Source organism: Thrips palmi, unplaced genomic scaffold (genome assembly GCF_012932325.1).
Source record: "Thrips palmi isolate BJ-2018 unplaced genomic scaffold, TpBJ-2018v1 HiC_scaffold_17, whole genome shotgun sequence".
NCBI lineage: Eukaryota > Metazoa > Arthropoda > Insecta > Thysanoptera > Thripidae > Thrips > Thrips palmi.
Window position 1 is genome coordinate 1044894 of NW_023144626.1, and position 14695 is coordinate 1059588.

Sequence of the window (14695 nt, forward strand, 5' to 3'; positions counted from 1 at the left end):
GGGGGACCGAGGGTTGTGGTGATAGGTGGCGGGGGAGGGGGCTGCATCGGGGTCCTGTGACGACAGACGAACCCTCCACAACCTTCAACAGCATGTCACATCACTTGTGCCGCGTCGCCATGACACGCACACGCACACACAAACACACCTACACGTACACACACACACACACACACACACACACACACACACACACACACACACACACACACACACACGACCACACGCCGCTGCGAGGGGCTGCCTTTGAGCGGCGCAGAGCAGGACAGCAGCATCGGTGTGCCGCGGTATCCACACACACACACACACACACACACAAGCGCGCGGCCTATAACATCCACCACACGGGGCGCCTCGAAAAGTGTTTGCTTTTAATTTCCCTGCTCTGTCGGCACCGCGGCAGGCCCTCCGCCGCGCCGCGCCACGCCGCGCCCTCGTCGGCGATACCGCCGCTAACTAAGTGCGGCGTCGAGGAGGCGAGGCGACCCTCGCCGCCGCGCTATCGGCCGGCACCTGCCGCGGCGTGTTTAATACCGATCTAATCTGCCGACGGGTCCCGAGAGTCCCTTCCGCCCCTCTGTCTCTGTCGCACTCATGGGGCGTGCCGTGTCGGTGCGAGAGAGACAGAGTGACGAAAACGACTCTCGGGATCCGTCTCCTGGGCGTCCTGGCTTCGACTTTACCGTGAGAGAACACATGACGGTGCCTGGCAAGCCGTCCCGTGCGTCTCTGTCTCACGCGGCGTGCCTGCGAGAGGGACGGAGAGAGCGTTGAAATGCGTGCGAGAGAGACGCACAGTAAATGTCTTACGGTGAAAGGCTGCACCAACATAATATGGTGGAGATTTTCTCCATAATACCAACGAAAATCGTCGAAATCTCTATAAGGTACAGTGAATTCTCAATGGTATGTTACGAAGTCAGCTGCACCACCATAATATGGAACATTTTCACCATAATATGGAGAATCCTCACTGTAGAACATTTAGAGTGCGGAGATTGCCGTGCCGGCCACCCGTATTCCCCGACTAATGGCGGCATGACGACCACCTTATCGGCGCCCCACCGACGGCGCTCTGTCTCTCTCGCTCCCAAACGGGACGCCCCGTGAGTGCGAGAGAGACAGAGCGACGGCGGCCCGCGTTTCCATGTTCCATGTGGAGCGGCCTCCCCTTCCCTGGTCCGCGGCGGCGGCGCGGCACCGACCTGCCCACCGCTCCAGGCGAGGCCGCCGTGGACGCCGTCGTCACGCCGGCGTAACTACAACTGGATTATTCGGCGCGAGATGGGGTCGCCAAGTTGGCCGGCGCCACCGGGTGGGCGGGGCGGGGCGGGGCGGGCCGGGGCGGGCCGGGGCGGGCCGGGGCGGGGCGGGGCGGGGCGGGGCGGGGCGGGCCGCTGACGCGTCCTGAAGCAGTGTGCATGGGGCCGGCCCTGTACGTTTCGGACCTAACAAGCCTCGTCTGGCAGTATATCAAGTTCTCTCTCGGGATATCGGAGACGTGACAGCACTGCGTGGGGCCGAGGCGGGGCGGGGCGGGGCGGGGTGGGGCGGGGCGGGGTGGGCAGCAGCAGCGGGGTCCACTCGATATAATACATCAAATATCACTCGAATGCGTGGAGGGCAAAGGGCTGGGCCGGCAAACCAGCACCGCCACTGCAAACAGGGCTGCTGCGCAAACAGCGGCCGTATTGGGGGCGGAGGGAGTCCGCCGCGCGCCGCGACGCCGCGCTGCAAAGCACTAAGTGTGTGTGTGGTGGGGGGGGGGGGTGTCAGGGCCGCCAAAAGTCCTATCTGAGGCGCGAGCGCCTGCAATCGGCAGGGTAGGCACTCCGCGTGCACGGGTGCACCGAGACCGCGACATTGCCTACCCAGCACGGCGCTCGCTCCAAGACAAGAGACAGAGGTTTCACTGGCCAGCCAGCGAAGCTGCGACACGAATCGGCCAAGTCCAGATCAATCAAGTCAAGATAACCCAGCGAGTATACTAAAAACGAAAACTCATGGGATTTGCGATTTTGCTTTCACTTCACAGGAGTTACGTAACACATTCGTTGCTCAAAAGAGGAGGGCGACGCCCTTATCGAATTTTTGTGGGTCGAATTCCCCCCACCCCCACCCTTTATTCTTTTTATTTCATTTCCGGTGCTCTTGATGTGTGTCCTTCTCTCTGAGTGTGCGTGTGTGTGTGAGCGAAAGGCCTTCACCGGTGGTCACCCTCTGATTATGGCCCCGACGTTCTGCATCGGCGGCAAGGGAACTAATTAAGCCCTCCAGCAAGCCTCGACCAAAGGGAGCCGTTTAACAAGCGAAATGTAAACAACTTTCCACGCAGTCGCCTCACCAGGGGGACGACGGCACGGGTTAGAATCCTGAGCGAATGGAAGTGGGAGGGAAGGGGGGGGAGAGAAAGTCAACTTGGAGTTTCTTCCTTGTCTGCGACTCGCCCGCCAAAGGGGTTGGGAGGAGGATTGAGTTGATACCTGCGTCGCGACGGCTATGATACCTCATGGAATCCAAGCCGAGCCGAGCCGAGCCGAGCCGAGCCGAGCCGAGCCGAGCCGAGCCGTGCCGTGTCGTGCCGAGCCGAGCCGAGTCGTGCCGGGCCGTGTCATGCCGAGCCGTGCCGAGCCGGGCCGGGCCGGGCCGGGCCGGGCCGGGCCGAGCCGAGCCGAGCCAAGACGAGCCAAACCGAGCCGAGCAAACCGCTTGGCATATTCCCCGAGGATAATGTCGGGGAAATTGCAATAAGATGACGCGGGCCTCGCGGTGTGCGTGTCGTGTACACCGTGAAAAAGAAAAACGTTTCGAGAAAGGGGGAGACATTCTGACAATTAAAACAGAAAATCAAAGACTGAGGTAGGTATTTCTAGCAATGCGCTTAGTGCGAAAATTTTTGCTGTCACTTCATGACAATTTGTGAAAATTTGCCTTGGAATTATTCCAAGGCAAATTTTCACAAAAAGAATGTCATAAAATCTTGTGGAAGCCAAAAAAAATTCGTCAATTTATCACGAAATTGTCACCATTTTAACGAGATGACAGTGTCATGCACGATATTGCCGCAAAAAGACGACAAATTTTCACAGTGCTCGCACCCAAAAGCGTCAACGTGACATCCGCCGGCTCGACGGCCTGCTCGGGGTGCTCGGCGAGGCGGCCCAGCCTGCGGGGGGGGGGGCGCCGCAGAATATCTGGGAATGGAGCCACGCACCGCGACCGCGACACTGCGACACTCCACTTCCAGTGGCGCTCCGCTCGCCTCGCTCGCTTCGCTGCTCGCGGGATTACCGATGTTATCATTTCCTGACCCCAGAGCGCTCGGCGGCGCTCGACGCGCGGACGGAATCCCCGGCCAAACTCGGCGGCGCGGCGTCGCGGCGCTGGCGTCGCTATTTACTTTCCGGAGCGCCATCGCCCTGGAGGAGCCCGAGCAGCCCGGCGCACAGTGGGCCAGAGGACCGGTGGAGGCGGCCAAAACTCTAGACGCGTTTTGAGCTCCAGAGTCGCTAAATGGGACTCGAACCGAACGTGTGACCCCACCAATGGATTGCTCTCCGCACGAGGAATCTAATGGTGGGGTCACACGTTCGGTTCGACTCCTATTTAGTGACTCTGGAGTTCAAAACGCGTAGAGCTTTGGGCGCCTCCGCCAGACTTCTGGCCCACTGTGCGTCCCCGAGATCCGCGACGGCTTGGCTCCGTGTGCCGAGGCTCTACTCGCGGAGCCGCGGCCGGCTTAGGACGCACGGCGCGCAAAGCGGCAGTTGTCGCTCTGTCTCCCTCGCACGCTTGAAGCGCCCCGTAGGGATGCGAGACAAGGGCGGATTTAGAGGGGGCAACAACAGGCCCTCTGGCCCTGAGAAAGCCGCGTAAAAGGCGGACAAAAGGCAACACTTTGCCCCCGTAAGTAGGCCACAAGTATCGCTTTGCCCCTGCAAGTAGGCAAGAAACGCTACTTTGCCTTTCCCTCCCTCAGGCCCATTCTGGATCCGCCGCTGGTGCGAGAGAGACAGAGCGGCCTAAATCAGAATGAGCCTGTGGACGCTCGGTGTTGGGGATCCACTCGAAGCCACATCTCCTGCCGAGCGTTTCAGAAGATCGGTTTGTCGCTCTGCCTCTCTCGCACAGTGGCCCAGAAGACCGGCGGGGGCGGCCATAATTCTAGACGCGTTATGAGCTCCAGAGTCGCTAAACAGGTCTCGAACCGAGCGTGTGACCCCACCAATGGATTCCTCGTTCGGAGAGCAATCCATTGGTGGGGTCACACGTTCAATTCGACAGACAGAGCGACGGTGCGACTCCACACGCCACGACGACGCTTACCTCGACGGGCTCCAGGTGGCGGTTCTCGTGCGTCATGATGATGCCGCGGACGTCGCCGTACTTGGTGTGCACGATGCGCGAGTTGAGCAGGGCCTGCGGGGCGTTGGCGGGGGCGTTGGCGGGGGCGGGGTCGGCGGCGGCCGCTGCGGCCGGGTCCGCGGCCGCGTGCTGGGCGACGTGCAGGGCCGCGTCCAGCACCAGGAGGGACAGCAGCAGCGGCAGCAGCGCCGCGTGGGCTCGGCGGGCTGGGCGGGCCGGCGCGCGGCGGACTCCGCGCGCTCCGCGCCCCATGCTGCGGACGCCGCGTCACATGCCCCCTGCAACACATCAATTACCCAGTGAGCGCGCTGAATAAACCACTCCGAGCACACCGCCGCCAAACCAGTCCATAGGACCACTGCGAAAAAGAGGAAAAAATGTTGCAATAAAAAATGGAGGAGCAGGCCCAACACAACAGCCACCAACATGTGTGCGTAACCAGCAGCGCGGCGTTCACTGTAAAGCCGCGGCGTCGCATGTCGGTGAGTAAAAACAGACGGACGGTCGTACTAACAGACAGACGCTCACACACACACATACGCCCACACACACTTGAGCACTCAGCAGGAGCCCCGCGGAGGGTGCCGTCGTCAGTATATTGCGTCCCCCGGGAGGTATTGGCGAGGCGGCGGCGACGCGGCGACGCCCAAACTGAAACAAGTTTGAGGACATCCGCCGGTGAACAGCTTTCTGGGTGAGTGACTTTGAGCGAATAATCCAGGTGTGGCAGCCCGTGATTCCCCCGATATGGAGTGACGGCGGTTGCGTGCTCGCCGGCCGTGCACCCCTTCCCCTCCCTCCCCTCTCTTCATCCCCCTCCCTCCCTTCCCTCTGCCACCCGCATCACGCCCCCGCGCGCCCCCGTGGGAGTACGACGGCATATCTATTGGAAACATGTGCCAATTGGGGGGGGCACGCAAAGGCAGGGATGCATTAACCAGACCAGGGGTGGGGCGGGCACACGAGCGACGTGGGCGACGTCACAGTGGGCCAGAAGACCGGCCGGCGCGGCCAAAATTCTAGACGCGTTTTGAGCTCCAGAGTCGCTAAACGGGACTCGAACCGAGCGTGAGACCCCACCAATGGATTCCTCGTTCAGATTGAGTAAAAACGCACTTGCAAATCACAGGATACTCTCCTACCAGAAATGGCATTACAAATGTTAAATGGACCAACATTATGGGCGATTCGAGTTAATTTTTCACAGTGCAGCGTTGTTATCGTTGGCCCGTTAGGCCGGATTGGCTGAGCGCATGCGTGGCGCGCACGGCCTATACAGCCCGGGCCTCCACTGCTAGCGGGCCCAGCGTCCGCCCTATCGGAATTCCAGCGTTTTGGTGTCCGTCTTCATTGATTAAACCGGAACAGCCGCCTGGGGGAGAGGGGGGCAACGATTTACTGCCCCTGGGGCCGTCAATAAAGCAAAACAAATAATAAATGGAGCCGTTCGCTCCGGCGGGCTGGCGCGGGTCGCGCGGAGGAGAGGCGCGGCCGCGTGTGGCGGTGACATTTTATTCGTCCAAGTTTCGGCCAGTTGAGTGGGCGGAGAACTAAGAGCCGCGTCCGTTCGAGGGGCCGGGCGTTAACTTGGCGAAGCTCGAGAGGCACCGGAGGCACCGGCAAGGCAGAAGGCAGCCCGAAAGGCAGGCCAAAACGCAGATCAGAAGGAGCTAGAAAGGCAGACTGAAAGGCAGACTGAAAGGCAGACTGAAAGGCAGACTGAAAGGCAGACTGAAAGGCAGACTGAAAGGCAGACTGAAAGGCAGACCGAAAGGCAGACTGAAAGGCAGACTGAAAGGCAGACCGAAAGGCAGACTGAAAGGCAGACTGAAAGGCAGACTGAAAGGCAGACTGACAGACTGAAAGGCAGACTGAAAGGCAGACTGAAAGGCAGACTGAAAGGCAGACTGAAAGGCAGACTGAAAGGCAGACTGAAAGGCAGACTGAAAGGCAGACCACAGGGGGCTCGGAAGGTAGGCAGACAGACAGGCAGGCCAACGATCCCCAAAGACAAGCCGAGTAGAGTTTCTTTCAACCAACAAGACGAAAAGTGCGAGGAGAGGGGTGTACTTGTCCCGCTAATTCGTTGCTATGGATCTCTTCCCCCTCCCCCCTTTTCCTCCGAAATGTCCGGACTGAACCCATTTTGGCACTGTAAACGCACTCGGCAGTAACGGTGGTCATTTTTTAGTCCTTGTTACTGCTCCATAATCAGACTTGTTCTGCCAGACTTCAAAGTTACCACCGAAAATGATGTCGACGTGCTGGTCTCGCAGGGCGAGAGCAGTCGTCGTCCCCCGCCGGCTCCAACGAGTTTTCCATAATTTTGACGGTGTACCCGTAATGGCGCCAGCCCTCGCGGGCGTCCGAGCGTGGCGTTTGGCCCGGGGGGAAACCAGGCCAGGGACACTAGGCTAAATGTTTGCTGTGTTGTCAATAGTCACCGATCCCGGCGCTTATGCCGCTTCTCCATCAAAGGGCCTGGCCCACCCCCCATCCCCCTGGCCTGGAAGCCACCGGACCTCTTCCCTCATTTCTCCTTGGCAATTATGTGTGCTCCCGAGCCGAGCCGGCTGGAGCGGCCGAAGCCCATTTGTTGGAGCAGACCCCTAAAACCACCCTTCGCGTGGCGCCCGGCGCAAGCGGCGCAAGCCCTGCTGGGCCTGCCGGGCCATGCCGGCGGTGAAACGCCTACCATCGCAGGGGACTCCAGTTCATCCGGCCTGGATTTCTCAGCTCATAAAAGCACAGACCCAGAATTCTGTTTCGAGATTTTCCATGGTGGGGATGTGCGAATAGTTCGGTATCGAATCGAATCAGGGGTGATTCGATTCGATTCGAGGACGGATCTCTTTGCTTCAAACCCGAATAGTATTCGAAATTTTCGAATCGACAGTGGTTCGTCTTTGAATCAGTTGCTCGGGAACGGTTGAAAGTCGCGCGCATAGCGTTGTTTTTATACCAAAGCAAAGATCAGATATTTGATTTTTCTTCTTCTTGTATCCGCCTTTCCTTTATAACAGAAAATGTGTTTTGAAACGCACTTAATTTTTTAGTTTCAGTTCGAATTCGATTCGATTCTGAATCTCTAAAAGTTCGATTCGATTCGACAACTTTTTCCAGATTCGATTCGAGTTCGATTCGAAACTTTTTTTAAAGATTCGATTCGATTCGATTCGAAATGAAAATCCTTGATTCGCACATCCCTATTCCATGGCCTTCCTCTGCCATCCACACTGTTATTCAACGAAAGTGACGACACTACACTCTAAATGTAGGGTGCCCAGTAACTGGGCGCCTTTGTCACCCGCCCCACTTTTTAGAGTGCCAAATGTCGCCCAGTTTCTGGGCACCTTTGTCGCCCAGTCTCGGGGTGGACAAATCATACAGTAACCGGCCCTCTCCGAGGGTAGAACATGTTCAGGTGTCTAGTTCCTGGGCGACTGAGGTGCCTAGATTCTGGGCACCTTTGGCACCTCAGTCGCTGCTGGTCATGGGTGGAGGCAGGTTCCTTAATGGTTTGTCCACCTCGAGACTGGGCGACAAAGGTGCCCAGAAATTGGGCGACATTTGGCACCCTAAAAAGTGGGGCGGGCGACAAAGGCGCCCAGTTACTGGGCACCCTACATTTAGAGTGTATTCGTTAGAATGTGCATTTTGTCACGTTTGAATGTGATGTCAGATTCGTTTGAATGTTGATCCACGCGTTCAAACGAATTCGACACCCGCACCAGCTGGCCGCATGGTGGCCGTGTCAGGTCAAACAAATGTGACAAAATTCACATTCTAACGAATAACGAATGTGATGTCACATTCGAGAGCAGTTGGAACGATCACACTCCCAAGTGACAACTGAGCCTTTTCTATGTAATGCGAACAAAAAACAATTTTGGCACCTTGTCTCACGCCTCCACGCGCGGCGTTGCGCTGCGTGGCGCCGGCCTCGTGCATTTCGGCCCCTACCCCGTACCCCTCGGGCGCGCCGAGTTCTGATCTCACCACCGACCCTTTCACGCACACACCCACGCACACACACCCACTCACACACACACACACACCCACGCACGCACACGGACGCGGACATCAAGCTCCGGGGCACTCAAACTAGTTCTCACTTTGGGCCGTGACAAAAGGGGCCCTCGGCCGCGGCGGCGGCGGGCCTCTGGCTGGCCTGACTGGCATTCCCCGAAGCGAGTTGCATGGCGGCCGGGACGGCCCCACCCCGCCCCGCCCCGCCACACCCCACCCCGCCCCGCCACACCCCACCCCACCCCACCCCACCCCACCCCACCCCGCTCAGCCACCAGGATTATTGCGAGCGAAAGGACGAGGCCGAAACATCGTCGCGAGTCGCGAATCGAATCGGGAAAGAAACGGACGCGACAGCCGCAACTTTTCAACTAAACCCCTTCCGAGAAAACATTTTTTCTCCCTTGAGGCGGCGCGGCGGCGCGGCGGCTTCGGCGACGCGCGGACGACCAAGACGCGCGGGGGCGCGGAGGGTAAATCAACAAGAAGAAGAAAGGGAAAAACTTGTATTCTTCTTTTGTTTTTTATGCGATTTCCGGGACGGAGCGGCGAACTCGGAGCAGCAGCAGGAAGAAAGTGATGACGACTCGGAGCACGGACCCCCGGGCCCACGGACCACGGGGACGGGGCGGACGGCGGGGGAGGGAATCGAATTACGCAGTGTTTGCTGGGGAAGCGAGAGCATGGCGAGAGGGTGGAGGCGCACGGCTTAATGACGTCACAACGCTCGACCAATCAGCGCATGTCCCGCCCACGTCCACCTCGGACCACCACGGTCTAGCACGGACCCCTGCGGCCACGGCCTAACCCAACCGTGTAACGCTTTCAGGACGTCGCATCGCTTAACCAATACAGTGCGCACAAGTCCTGCTCACGGCCCACATACCAGGGCCCACCATGACCCACCAGGGACCATGGCGCACCATGGCCCACCATGGCCCACCATGGCCCACCATGGCCCACCATGGCGCACCATGGCGCACCATGGCCCACCATGGCCCACCATGGCCCACCAGGGACCATGGCCCACCAGGGCGCACCAGGGCCCGCTACGGTCTACTTCCTACCAAGCACGGTAAAAACGGTTCCTGGTTTTCTCAGACAGCTTATAGAAAATAAACAGGGGATTTCCAGGGAGTTCCTGGGAAAACCGAGGAAAACCAGGAACCGATTTAGCCGTGTGGTATACCACGCCACGGACCCCTGCGGACAACCAGCGCCTACGAGTGCGGCTTCAGAACGTCACAACGCTCGACGAGACGCTCGACCAATACGCATATGTCTTGCCTACGGCCCAACACGGCTCACCCCGCCACGCCACGCCAAGCGCCCCGCCCCGCCCGCCCCGCAACGCCTCGCCCGCCCGCCGCCGCCCCGCCCCGCCCCGCCCCGCCCCGCCCGCCCCCATGCATGCGTCTTGGGGAGACGGACGGGTACCCATTCATAGCGGGCCGACGCGCGGCTGAAGGGTGTCCGTCACGCGCAGGGCCCGGCCCAGGGCCCGGCCATGGCAGGACCAGCACACCGCCAACACGGCCGACACGCCGCAGGGCCGCAGGCAGTCTAGGCCGTGCTGCTGTACCTGAAGGCCACTCGCATGAATCAAGTTCTGGAGCACCCTCCATGAAGCCTACGCGGGGGAGGGGGCGGGCAAAGGGATGAGCGTATGCCTCTGTGTGTGTGAGTAGTGTAGGTCTCTCTCCCTCTCGTCCCCGCGCGCTCTCTCTCTCTCTCTCCCTCTCTCCCTGTAGGGGGCGGTATTTGTCCTTTTGCGAGATGTACGGCTCGAATGTGACTGCCTTCTTTGAAGGCGTGCACCGTACCGCGCACAGCGCAAAGTGCCTTTTCCCCGTTGCCGCCAAAGTACCCGCGTTTCTTGTTTTCTTTTCGGGTGTTTATCTCGGGTTCCGCGTGCTGCTATCAAGCGCCAGGTACTACAAAGGCAAGTGGGGCCCCTTCCATTAACCCTACCGCTGCAAGTTGCCCGTCGCCCATCGTGGCGGGGCGTGGTGGGGCGGGGCGGGGCGGGGCGGGGCGGGGTGCGACGCGGTGCGCGCGCACTGGGGCCCCGGCCAGCTCGCGGGGGCCTATGGAAATATGTAAATATTTAATGTGGCCACACACACGCGCGCGCTCACGCACACACAAACGCGCACACACACACACACACACACACACACACACACACACACAGGCGCACACACACACACGGGGAGCGACCGCACAGAGCGGCATGCCGGCTTGGCCGGGCTTGGCCGGGCTTGGCCCACACACTGTGTGACACACAGCGAGAGTGCGCTGCAGGCAGCCCGCTGCCGCCGAAAAAACAAACATGAGATTTACTCGGGGCGTGCCGTGCGGCCGGCCCCTTTATTGTGGCCGCCTTGCAGTGCAGTGCCGTCACGCCGTCACACCACTGGCAGCCTGGGCGGCCGGGAATGAAGAATACGCGCGGGACATGCATGTCCGACTTGCCAAAGGAGAGCGACGAAACGCCCCTTTTTATGGGCTTCGCTTTTTTTACGGATAAACAAACCGAAAAAACATCAAAACACACGCAAACAAAAAACAAAAACAAAACAAACAAACAAACAAACAAACACACGAGAAAACATGTGCACCCAAACATAAACTATATATCTATCCACGACACATCGCGTCCGGCGGATGTCATACCCCTCCCCCTCTCTCTCTCTCTCTCTCTCTCTCTCTCTCTCTCTCCCTCCCTCCCTCCCTCCCTCTCTCCTGTAGAGGATTTTTTTCTCCCCTCCCCAACCCCGCCCTCCTCTCTTTTCGATATGTCTCGCACGAAGCTGCAACCGAGGCCAGATTGATGTAAGCCGGGCGGGGTGCAAGGGGAGATAGAGGAGCCTGTGGGCTCGACCAAGCGGAAGGGATCAAAGCCGCGTCTGGACGCACGCGCGTTTGTGTGTGTGTGTGTGTGTGTGAGCGTATGTCTGTAAGTGTGTGTGTGTGTGTGTGTGTGTGTGTGTGTGTGAGCGTATGTCTGTAAGTATGTGTGTAAGTGTGCGGGGGCGGGGCGGGCGGTGCCAGACCGCACACCAGAAAGTGCTGGGTGCAGTGTCGTCCTCTACCCCCTTCCCCCCTTCCCCCTTCCCCCCTTCCCCCCCCCTCTCCGACACTATCTCGCGCTCATTCAGCCTTCGCTGTCTGCAATCCCCCGAATCGCTTCCTTCCCCGCCACATCGTGAACGTCGAGGACGTCGTGCACGTCGTCAGGCCCTCCGGCCGGGCGACCAGAAGCTGCTCGCCATCGCCAGGAGCGAGCTCTGCTGGCGGGGAGGCTGGTCGGGGACAAGAGCACCCTCTCTGTCTGTCTGTCTGTCTGTCTCTCTCTCTCTCTCTTTCTCTCTCTCTCTCTCTCTCTCTCTCTCTCTCTCCCGTAACACGTGAGGCTCAGTTCAGATCAGTTTCTTATTCATCAATAGCATAAACGGATACTTGACCCAAGTCAAGAAAGCAGCAGCATTCACTGGGAATCCAGGAGTGTGACGTCACATTCGTTTGAACATGAATCTCGTCACGTTCGTCTGAACATGAATAATGTCACATCCGTTTCAATGTGACTCGGCTGGGCCTCGCCCTTAAAAATGCCTCGAGTCAAGAATGTGACCAGATATTCAAACGAATGTGACGTCATGTTCTAGAGTTTCCGCATTGTCATAAAAATACAAATTCAAATAAAAGTAAGCGGTCGCCTCAGTCGTGTTGTAAGAGGAAACGCTTATTCTTGATCATTGCGAACAGACGCAGGGAAGACATGTCTGTTCCTGCGGACTCAGCAGCGCGGCGTCGTGCTCGGCGTGCTCGGCGTGCTCGCTGACCCGATACTTGGGGCATTTATCACTGTCACCCAGGTAGCGAGCCGCTCGCCTCGCTTCGACACGCTTCTGTTCGCTCTCTCTCTCTCTCTCTCTCTCTCTCTCTCTCTCTCTCTCTCTCTCTCTCTCTCTCTCTCTCTCTCTCTCTCTCTCTCTCTCTCTCTCTCTCTCTCTCTCTCTCTCTCTCTCTCTCTCGCTCCCGCGCGCAGCCCCGCCGCAACGCGCAGCAGGGCATGCGACAGTCAATAATACGAAAACAGACGGTCTGTCTTTCGGCGCGAACTCCGGCAGCGCGGTAAACATGCACTTTCCGCCGGGATTAGGGTTGTCAGCTTGCTTCTGTTTTTTGGGGCGCCAATACTTTTTCAACGCAAGCAGATGGAGAAGTCATGCAGTAGTGTGGGATTTTTTTTAGGGGGAGGATTTTTTTGTGTGTGGAGAGGGGAGCGGCGAGCGCCTTTTTCGGAGGGCGGGCTAGGCTTGGCCGGCTCATGGTCCAGTAGGGCAGAACGCCGGCCGGTCGGTTGGAAGGTCTAGGGCGGCAGAGCACAGTGGGCCAGAAGACCGGTGGAGGCGTCCAAGACTCGAGACGCGTTTTGATCTGCAGAGTCGCTAAACAGGACTCGAACCGAACGTGTGACCCCACCAATGGATTCCTCGTTCGGAGAGCAATCCATTGGTGGGGTCACACGTTCAGTTCGAGTCCTGTTCAGTGACTCTGTAGCCCAAAACGCGTCTGGAGTTTTGACCGCCTCCACCGGTCTTCTGGCCCACTGTGCAGAGCCGGGCACAGCCAGCCAGAGCCTGGAGCGGCCCGGAGCACCACGAATAAAATATAGGGGGCGTTTGGGGGCAACCACTCGGTGGTGTGTCCGGCAGCGGCCGGCACGGTCGGGATCACCGCCTTCCCCCGCCCCGCCCCGCCCCAGGCCGGCCCCCAAAGCCCCGAGCCTCCACGGCGGTGGCGGTCCGCGGGGGCCGAGCGAGCGGAGGCAAGGCGAGGCAATCTCTGGAAGACCACAAAAGGAGGGAGGGAGGAGGAGGAGGCGGGGCGCGGAGGCACGCGGCGCTACACTGGGAGGCCAATCCCCCTCCTTCCCCCTCCCCCTTCCCGCGGCTGGCGAGTCGTAAAGTTGGGATTTGCAGATACGCGAACGCTTGCACACAAGCTGCCTGGTAACGATCTGGCCGGCCATTTTTACGAGGCCGCGGAATAAAATCCACGACAATGCCACTCTTTTGGCGGCGCGTGTGCCTTTGTGTGCATGTGCATGTGTGTGTGCGAGAGAGCGAGCGTGTGTGAGTGCCAAGGCGCTGAATTGGCGGCGCGGGGACACACACAGAGCACACTAACCTGCATGCCTTGATGGTTTCGCGTTTCTTCGTTTTGTAGCGTATAGCGGCGCGCTGGCTGCGCCGAGGCTGCGTTTTCGCCAAGCGCAAACTGCGAATGGGATTGTGTCTGGTGAGCGTGTCGTACGCCGGAAAGGAGGGCAAGAGAGAGAGAGAGAGAGAGAGAGAGAGAGAGAGAGAGAGAGAGAGAGAGAGAGAGAGAGAGAGAGAGAGAGACGGGCGAGCGCCTGCAACGGGCAGGGTAGGCAATCCGCGAGCACGGGTGCACCAAGCGCGCGATGTTGCCTACCCTGCACGGCGCTCCCTCCCTCTAGACTCGCGATCGAGAGGCCGGGCGTCGATACAGTGTACGCGATGCTCTGCAGGATAATGATTCATGAGTCGGGATTTATCTGAAAAGCCTGAAATGAACCGGCTGAATTATTGCAGTGGCGCGTGCTGCAGATGGGGCGCGACACAGCACGACGCAGGCCCCGCCAAGCAACAGGCGGCGGCGGTGCAGTGCCGCCCGGTGCCACGCGCCGCGTGGTGTCATTGCACTCCGGCAAGGAAGGCTCGCCGCGTCACCAGGTCACCACCAGGTCACCAGCAACAAGTCGACACGGCCGGCCACACGTCACCATGAGCAGGACGCGTCACCAGGTCACACCACCAGGTCACCAGCAACAAGTCGACACGGCCGGCCACACGTCACCATGAGCAGGACGCGTCACCAGGTCACCACCAGGTCACCAGCAACAAGTCGTCACGACCACGCATGTCACCAGGCTCCGACAACCATGTTAGGCTATGTGATCATGAAGTCTCGAATTCACGGTTTCAAAATGGCAAATTAGCTTCAAGTGTAGTCCCTGAATCATACGGTGGTGACCCTAGAGCAGTGTGAACTACCAGTGGGTCGACACGTGATCACTCGGCCGAGGCAGCCACATCGCCAGGGCAGCAGCAGGTCAGCCTCCCCTCCAAGTAATTGCCTTACGATGAGTGCGGTGGGGCTTCGGCCTTTAATAAAGTCCCATTGGCGTAGCCGGCGTAGCCAACTGGCTCTGGCGGCCGAGGGCTCTTTTTTGCCCTGTTCCGCATTGATAGCCAATAACACCGCCAAA

General features: G+C 59.2%; 1 protein-coding gene across 1 annotated transcript in view; it reads right to left on the bottom strand.

Moving 5' to 3' along the window:
* LOC117643929 (neuroligin-4, X-linked-like) overlaps positions 1-4437 on the bottom strand; it is a gene marked incomplete at its 5' end in the record, with an annotated part of 116175 nt that extends 111738 nt beyond the window's left edge. The window contains one exon of the mRNA XM_034383116.1: positions 4327-4437. Coding sequence (XP_034239007.1) covers positions 4327-4437 — 111 coding nt within the window. The remainder of the gene's footprint in view (positions 1-4326) is intronic.
* Between the last annotated feature and the right edge of the window lie 10258 nt (positions 4438-14695).